General features: G+C 35.3%; 1 protein-coding gene across 2 annotated transcripts in view; it reads right to left on the bottom strand.

Moving 5' to 3' along the window:
- Positions 1-9,902, bottom strand: part of LOC145675592 (actin-binding protein IPP) — a 49,090-nt gene that overhangs the window by 6,565 nt on the left and 32,623 nt on the right. For both annotated transcript variants that reach the window (XM_081746118.1, XM_081746119.1), the window contains exons 7-8: positions 6,119-6,339; positions 3,552-3,826 (exon numbers count right to left, since the gene is read on the bottom strand). In XM_081746118.1, the coding sequence (XP_081602244.1) occupies positions 3,596-3,826; positions 6,119-6,339 (452 nt within the window). In that variant the 3' untranslated portion in view covers positions 3,552-3,595. The remainder of the gene's footprint in view (positions 1-3,551; positions 3,827-6,118; positions 6,340-9,902) is intronic.

The raw sequence follows: 9,902 nt of genomic DNA, 5'->3' as shown, positions 1-9,902 counted from the left end.
GAGATGGATCTACTTAATCACTATTATTGATTTTACTCAAACAACGACTTTTGACAATGTTCTATCCATGTTTACTTTACGTGCTATACATCGCTTTTAAGCTCTTCATTATGTCTTTGCAATAAGCTTTCAATTAGCCATCTCCTTATTATAGTTTCTGAGATATGTGACACGACTTTATTTTTTTTTTCATTGATTTTCCATTGACTTAAATATTCATGATTCGTTTTTTTTTTTTTTTTTTTTTTAACACACTGTTCCATTCCTTCCATTTTAGGACAATTTCGTTTTTGAATGTAGAATCTACATAGACTCTTCAACATTTGAGTTGAATTTCAGCCATTTCCCACAAAGTCTGTTCATTTCATTGCAGTCGGATAGACCCTTTTTTGACTATCCTCTAAAGACATGAAACAGATTATGATGAGAGCTGCAATCAATATTGTTTCTTGAAGTTTAGTCTCATTTCAGCATCAACGCTGTATGAGACATAGACCTTCAGTTAATGGTCTCCCACCGGCAATCGAACCCGTGACCACTAAAGGCACACTTGCTAGGCCAGGTCGGCAAATTTCAGGGGTAAAAAAAATTTAAAAAACGATAAAACTATTGAAAATACATATTTCACCGACGACTCAATAAAATAAGCGAAAGCCTTTTTTTTTTTTTTTATGGCCGTAACTACGATACGTATTGTAGTAGATTAGTCGTAGCAAATATTGTCGTAAGTTATTTGGTTATTATGGTGCTTTGATCAGTTGTCGGTGGATCTGCTGAAAGGAACGGCACTAGGCAGCTCGACACTCGTACTTTTCACAAATTGACGAGTATTTATTTATTTATTTATTCAACAAATATCAGACACAGCCCGGAAGCCATTTCACACTGGATATATAACAAGGGAAAGATAGGGAAATACCCAGTTCAGATGGTCGGCGGTGACGATCGAACCCACGACCTTCCAATGCGAATGACCCAACGCTCTACCAACAGAGCTATTTCGCTCGGTTTGAAGCAGTAGGGTCCTACATTTGCACCATTTTCGCCTCAAGACAGAAAAGTTAGTTACATTTATTTAAATTACTGCTCTTAAAAAACGAAAGACATTCTTGTACGTGGTGAAACGTACTTATGTAGACACTCTCAATACAGCCTTAGAAGTGCTACGTACGAAAACATGAGAGTGATGGACCCGGGTGATTGTGTATGTTTTGTCTAACTGCACGCCACCCACACATACAATGGGAACAACTGACAATCGAAAAAGGTTCCTTGATTTCTTTTTAACTTCCTTCTTTCTTTTTTATTGGCATCAACTGCGATACACAAGCTTTGTTAAACGCATAGTACTGGTCAGAAGCTAACTCAGAGGCTTCAGGACTACGTCTGTGGTTGTTATCGGATAGGATTAAAGGAGCACTTATTGCTATTTATGCAAATGTATCGCTATCGAATATTTGCTACACAGTGCTCGGTATTGTAAATCAGTGAAATGTTACTTTTTTTTTTTTTTTTTTTTAATTGCGTGTCAGAAATATGCGAAGAAGTTGCAAACATTTATTGAAATGGATGGCGTGAAAAGAAATTTAAGCTCATTTTCCATATTTTCTCAAGATATTTTCCATACTGTCAAGAATCAAAAACTACCTGAGATCTACTCTTTCTCGGAAGAGACTAGTTCTAGCTGTTTTAACCATCGAAAACGACTTAACTGTTAAATTTGATTTTGATGACGTTATTAATGATTTTGCCAATGTCAAAGCAAGACGTCACTAGTTTTGATACACAAAAATTCCAGAAACATTTTGTAAATTTATCGGTACAATAATATAACTCTTTATATCATTTAAGATTGTTTTATATTTTGCCGTCTTTTACACCATTTAATGCTAAATAGGTTAGGCAGAAGCAAGGTAAGTTTTAATGAATTTACTTCAAATGCTGACCAGATATAGTAATTAAAATATATTACATAAAATGAGTAATAAGAAATAAGAACGGTAATAACTAATAATAGTAATAATTATAATTTAGTAGCAAACGTAAAAATAATATTTTAAGAAGTGGATCCAACAGAATGAAAGTTTTGGAGCGCGATGCGATTGGTGTGGTTAGGGGCGGCAATTTTGCTAGGGCCCATGGGTGCAAAACATGGAAATCCGGCTCTGATTACTACCATATTAAAAGTAATACACTGTGAGAATCCTCCCCGTTGCTAGCGCACGCTTATCTGAAGCACATGTTTCGGATTCGGTTCCCATTGGGGCAGCACTGAACGCATTACGGTGGTTTAGATTCGACACTGATCAGTGGGGCCACGTTTTATATGGTCTCAGTGCTGAAACTTCAATAAATGCGCAAACAAATTCTGAAAGTTCGTTGCGAATTGTTTTAACACATTTATTTCTGAAATGAACAGACACGTTATCGATCAACAAGTATAACAATTTACCTCCTACAAAAGACTTTCTGCTTTGTAAATAGATGGAACAAAGAACATAGGTAATATGGTCGGTTAGGCGTCTAGCTACCAATCAGATAGTTTGAGTTCGATCCCCAGTAGTGATGGAATTCGTTCTCTTTCCTCTTCACTCTGACCGTTAGTTTCAGCATGTTTTAATAGTTCTAATTTAAACTTAGCTGTGCAGTTACAATTCTTCTCTCCAACGATTGTTGTGAAAATGTAAGGTATTTTGCAATAACCATCCTCAGACTGCTGTAAAACTTAACCTTAAAACCAAATGACTAACAATGACTTTATGACGGATGAAAATTCGGGGAAATTCATTTTCTGAACTTTAAATTGCGAAAAAGAAAATTGCGCGAGTAAACACAGTAAATTACATGTGTCATCAGAGACTAACTGTAATTACTGTAATTAGCTTCCTTATCGTTTACTTGCTATGCATTCCAACTTTCAGAGAAGTGTACAACATTCACAACTTACGTACATATAAATACGCTGTGAAAGTCCAATATTACGTATCAACGACGGAAAATTGAACCAGAAGGATCAAAAGAATTGTATACATGAGATACGAGACTGTAAAAATACAAATATCTTGAAACTACGTTATGAAAATGTACACTGCCTTATATCCTTACCAATATTCATTTGAATTAGTGCCTTTTGCATATGCGGAACATGGATACGTGTAGATTGCCAGAATTAACAATAATGGAAACCAATATACTGATCATAAGACCATGTGACCGGTTATGATTCTTCTGTAACGACACGGCGACCGCAGTTGAATGTCTGCTGACTACATTACAAAATACTGTTTTTCCTAATAATACTAATAATAATCATTATAAAAGATTATTAGTATTAGTATCATGGAGCGTGACTAACACGCCTTAGTATGTCAGTCACGCTCTTAATTCTTCAGTCAAGCTAATAATTGTCACTAGCTGCGATGTCATTTATCTGACGCCAGATGTCACTAGCGTGCAGGCAATTTGCTAACGAACTGAAGGCTTGGGGGAAACAAATAATAATAAAATAGTGATGATGATGATGAAAAAGCAAACTAAACACTTGTCCTTACCAGCGTTTTAAGATCACTTGTTCCTTGTGACTTATTCTTGGGTATCATACAACCACTGCTCCAGCTTCGCCTCGGCTTTCTGGAAGAGGTGCGCAGTCGAACCATGCGTTTTCAAGTGGATCATAATACTCGACAGAAGCTATTGTGATTTGAGCACGATAGAAATTTACTTCGTGCGTCTGATCTCCCCCAATCACATAGAGGAGACCGTCGGCAGCCGCTACAGCAGGGCTTGCTCGTCCCACTTTCATGGAAGGAATTTCTGTCCATTTATTCTGAAAAAAAAAAAAAAAAAAAAAAAAAAAAAAAAAAAAAAAAAAAAAAAAACTTGCATTAGTGAAACAACACTTCGAATACTAGAAATAAATGGTTTAGTATGACAAGTTTACTGTATTCAGCACAGAAAAGCTAATTTGTAACAATTTTCAAGCGCTTGATATCGTGCGCAAAGAACACATATTGATAAAATTATTTAATAATGTTATTTCTTTAAACTTGTAATTCTATTCCGTTAGCGACAACTTTTCCCGTGGTATCCAGATGAGGTTTTTGAAGAAATACCATCTTTTTAGATCAACATAAAGATAAGACTCCCCTCTCAGATACTTAAATGAAAATCACCAACATTTATATACGTATACTGGTGCATGTGATTCAATTACGCGTATGCATATTAAAATTTGAGTGCACGTCAATTCACTGCTGGATGAAGGTCTCTCCAACTCTTCTCCGCAACCATCTATATTGGGCAATTTTTTTCTATGTTACTCCGGAGTGTTTCTTGACTGTCACATCACCTTGTATGAGGGAATTTCCCTCGTCGTTTCTTGCCTCTTAGTATCTACTCAAGAACTGTTTTTGTTCACCGAGCACCATTTTCTTTTTGCAATACGTTCATCCCACTGCCATTTCAGTGCCTTTATTTACATGATAATATCCGTCACTTCTGTCATCTTTCTAATCCGTGTGATTATTTTCCTATCTTTGCGGGTAATTGCTAACATTAATTTCGCCATGCTTTGTTGTGTAGTCTGCAGACGGTGAATGTCTGATTTTGTTAGTGTCCACGAACTTAATAATTGGAATACAATTTTCAGTTTTACACAGGAAGTTACGTTTTGATGGGAGAACTCTGGAAGACATTTCGTTTTATCCTTTTGACCTGTATCTCATTTCACTCTTCTCCTTTTGAAATGGATCACAATTTAGCCTAAAATACAGAACGTTGGTCCGTCTATGTATATACATAAATTTTCACTATTGCTCACAGAATCGACAGATCCGAATGATTCAGAAAGCATGAGAAAGCAAAAGGCCTCTAGTATCGCGCCAGGTTCTCGCGTGTGTGGTTTGTACATAATGGCTTACAAGGAAAGATTACGTCATAGTATTTTTTCCACGCCAAGTTTTCCGTGACAAAGACTCAAAAACAGTCAAGAGAAAATGGAAATGAATTGGAGTCAACGACCACCAAGGACATAATTAATCCTTAATCGACATAAACATCACGACGTTACAGCACTTCATTCACCCAGTAAGGGGAATAGAAAGCGATCGAGTACTGCGGTAACTCCACCTGTGGCTCGAAAATTGCTCACCCTCCTACATAACATGTGATGGCAAAACGACCGCACATGGCACAGCCAACTATGAAGCCAATCGACGTGGCAAATTAAAGCTCCGGATGATGTTTAAACGTCGTGGACACGTCTTTACTGCGGCCCATCACAGGGAGAGAAAGGTCCATCGCAAGTGCCTCTACGAACACTATATATCCAAGGAAAAGTGGGAGTTTGTCGCCATACTTGATGAAGCATGGATTAATCTATAATATTATGGCAAAATTGAGCCGTAATGTACATCCCATGAAACGTAAAAACCCATCCTGACTTCCTCTGTCAGTGCAAAGCAAATTTCTCGAAGGAATTTTTGATGTCGCGGGATATTGCTATAAAGGCAAGTTAGCGATTCGGCAGGTGCCTAAAAACTGTAAAATCAACTTCGCATTTTATCAACAACATATCCTCACATCAATTTACACAGAAGGTCTGCTCCGTTTGTATGGAAATACGTTAAATCAAGTCTGGGTTGATCACACATCCCGTTCTACACAGAGATTTCTGCAAGAGATGGCGGCAAACAACGGTATCCAGGCTATTCCTTCCCAGGACATACCAATATAGTCACCTGATGCTATGGATTTGTGCGGGTCTGATATATTGGAAAGAACAGTTGTATTATGTCGTGTCACTACTGTCCGTGGCCTCCGGAAAGCCTATCAGAAGGAGTGGCTCAAGATTCCCGTTCCTATGCTTCACTGGAACTTCTACAATGGAAATTACGGTGCAGGGCTCTGCCAAGACACATGGTCCTCACATCAAGGGCAATCGATGGTGGTCCCATAGTTTTTCCTAAGGTAGTGAGACGTCAAAATGTACACACACAAGACGGATCAACCTTCTGTATCACGGAAAACTTTCCGTAAGCCGGCAAAGCGGTCAGTTAAATTCTTATTTGCTTTAAAAAAGATGGTACACAATAAAAATACGAAAAAAATTTACTCTTACTTGTTCAAATGAGTAACGTTCCCCGGAACGAAGAACCTCATGATTACGGTTCGTTCCTCCAACCACGTAGAGATAACCGTCCAGAACTGCTACTCCCATCTGACTTCTAGGAACTAACATGGAAGCCAGTGATGTCCATTCCCCTGTTATTGGGTTGAAGTTAACAAGATCCTGCAGATGACGCCGACTATGGGTGCAGCCTCCAACAATATAAATGAGACCTGTAAAATAATAAGTTATTTTCAATCGCTTCATTACAATTTAATCAACGTACTGCAAATTATTATTATTTTTTTTTTAGTTTAACGTTCTACGGTTATGCCCCTTAGGCTAAAGGAGACGATGATTAATGAAAGTAAACGAATGTTAAATTAAATTTTTTGTGCCTCCACCGGGAATGAGCAATCAACGTATTGAGTAAATTGTACAAAAATTTAACTTTGTATCCGGGAATTAAAAATAATGTTAAATGATTTCTATGTTCGCTGACATCTTTATCAATGACTTCTATTCATTGCTATACTATTAACACATGGATAGGTTCTTGCTTTCCTGTGAAACTCTTCTGAGAGAAAAAGTAATTGAAATCCTCTCTTAAATTATAATGAGCTGAGATTCTTAGGAAAAAAAAGTTACAAATTTCATAGATTGTTCACTATTAGAAGGTTGATAGGCTATATATTTTTCCTGTTCGTAAAAAAAAACTGGCGTAATTTTCATGATAACATTAATTCACCTAATTGCTTGTTAAAGAGGAAATGATTCTAAACTTATAAAATGTGTGAAGATTTTGTCCACGCAACAGTTTAATAGTGTTTCTAGTGCCACACTATCGATGGTGACATTATGACACGCGATAGGCGACACTTCCTTAGTCCTTTGAGTCGCCAATAGAAACAATGTCCTAGAAAAATACTTCGACGCATCCAGATTCGTTGAACGAGTTGACCTTCCTCCTGAGAGTCGATGTAGCCTAAAATTTTCCAGACCTTTATATATGAAGGTAATTGATTTTAAAATTGTAGTATAAGAAATCAACTATCTATACACAAACACTACTTAAACATACACACAACAAGTGGATTATAATTTTTTGTGGTTTATATTTTGTTCAAAATAGAAGTTACAATCAATCAATATCAACAAATGCATTATTCTTTGCGTTAACGAAGATGTTTCATATGATGGTATAATTCCATTATCTTCCATTATCAAAATCAATCTTCAGTTTGCTGAAATGTGGTCGTGACTTTTTTTTTGACCTCTCTTTGATGACATACTCCACGAGATTCCGGTTGCATTATACAGTGGATGGCTTTAACACCATAATATATATCTTGTAGGCAGCAAATAACATAAATACTGGATTATAATTGTATGCATATCATTCAGTTAGTTAGTCTTTGTAATTAATTAAAATTGCGCTGATTAAATTGCAGCTTAATATATGCCGTAATATATATATATATACTATTTAAATTATTTATTTATTTTATCATTCTCTTATTTATGTATTCATTTCATTTATTCAATATCAAATGCTTACCATTTTCTTATTCTATTCTTTATACTTATTTAACAAACGTCGCCTCTCATATCGTTACAAATTCTAACCAAGCAATTAAACTCATCCTTATTTCCTCCAAAATTCATTGAAATCCACATTAATCAACGTTGTGCCATCGATACACAAGATTGAGTGTTAATTCTCCAATTGTCAATTACCATAACCATCATTACATATAAACTATAAGTAACGCCTGACACAAATAAAGTGATTATCGAAATTTTAAATTTTTGAATTACAAAAAACAGCTGAAAGTTCCAGATTTGATAACTGATTTTACACAAAAATTTAGATTTGGCTTCAAGATTTGATTTAACACATTATGCAGAACATTTGGGAGAATTTAACTGTGCCAGGATGATCCTGCCCGAGATGCTTAGTTACTCTGCATTATTAATACTTTTATTTACACCAACAAAGATTAAATAATTTACTTTAATTGTCCTAAATACTTATTTAGAGTTTTATTCGTTTTCTGTCTGCAAGAAACTCTCCAAAATCCAGGAAATTTGGTTTAAAATTATGTGGTTAAGTTTTCTTTTTCTTGTAGATTTTACATATTTATAGTAACAATTACAATTAATTTTTCTTTTAACAAATATACGTGGACACCCAAATTATTTCGCACTGCCAATAACCATTCTGTAATCTTCGGTGCAGATTCAGATTAACTGAACTAATACAAAATATATTTAAAGTAACAAATAACAAACATAATTAAGCAGGTCAAATATATATAAGTCCCACTAAACATCAGTGACCTCAAAAATTGTGATGTAAAAGCGAAAGCTGGAGCATCACAAAGTGGCCACCGCAATGAGCGGCGAAGAGTTACTTTTATGTGGGTGATTATATATATTTGAACTGCTGAAGACTCTTGCATTGGAGAAAATGAACTGTTGTAAATATCTGATATGTAAACATGTAATAAAACAAAGCTTTATCTATTGAATTTATATTTCTTGAAAGTGAAAACAATGTCATCCCATCTATAGTCCAAACTTCCTTTGTCTACATTTAGGACGTAGTCTTCAATTCTAATTAAATCAATTTAAACATACACTCCTGTGATGGAGGAGCACGGATGTGAAACTCCGATGCTTACAATTTGACGCTGAGATTCCTGGAACTGTTTCGACAGGCTTCATGGGGTTTCTTTCCCTTTGGAACTGTTCACATGTTCCTTTAATTTCGTCGTAATCCTCCTTATTGTCATATATAAAATTGTAGATATGAGCAAATAACTTTTATAGCAGGGTGGAAAAAAATAATTTCTGTTGATTTTTTAAAAATTTAAGTCAAATCTTTCTCCTTGTATACTACAAGTCGCGAACTGAAGAAAAAACATTAGGAATTAGTATTAAATGTTAATTGTCATTTCGGTGAAAGTATTGGGGTTGAATTTTGAATTAATCCCCAATCGTTAACCTATTTTAATATCAACAATTGTTTCTTAAACATTAAGGAAAAAGTACAGCTACGTTTACCAACATAACACTTTTTTTTCCCACAAAAGTTGCTGATATTTGGCAGGGCCATATTTTTAAAAAATCGGAACTATCTTGCAGCACGAAATACATATAAAATACATAAATTTCGCCTAATAATAATACCTAAAGTTATAAAATCTAAAAAAAATTTAAGTTCGGAGAGGGGCTGGAACCCGTCTAAATGCACCCCTATTACATGTATCTGGAAACAAGAGGCCCCATCACGGCGAAATTAAAATACCGCTAATTTTACAGTAATTATGTGTTATCTTTATATAGATATAACAGATAATCGAAAAGTGGAACAAGAGCATCCTTAGAAAATCGGCATTTATTTTCGCATTTCTAAATGCCTGCAAACGGAAAGCTACTAGGTGACTCCCAAAATGCAGTGACTCTACGAGTTTTTTCAATTTCATGTGTTTTTGGTGTAAATTTTTATGGCAAGTTTCTCTCATGAATATATATGTATTTCTTTCTATAATTTTTAATAAATTGTTGTCCATGTACAAACTTGGGTATGAAAAACGGCAGTCTGCATACGTTTGACAAGTATGGCCCGATTTAGGTTTACCAAAAAGTTCAATCCTATTCCCAGCAGTACGAAGTCAAATAAGCAGGATTGGTTTTATTGTGGAAAATTGGGTTTTATTAAATTTTGTAGATACATTTAAACTCGTATTGCTGTTTAAAACAGCATTTAAGCATTCATGTTCTATTGTACACA

This window comes from Thermobia domestica, chromosome 18 (assembly GCF_964235325.1).
Source record: "Thermobia domestica chromosome 18, izTheDome1.hap1.1, whole genome shotgun sequence".
Taxonomy (NCBI): Eukaryota; Metazoa; Arthropoda; class Insecta; order Zygentoma; family Lepismatidae; genus Thermobia; species Thermobia domestica.
Note: the sequence above shows the minus strand (reverse complement) of the source record. Positions and strands in the feature narration are given on the sequence as shown.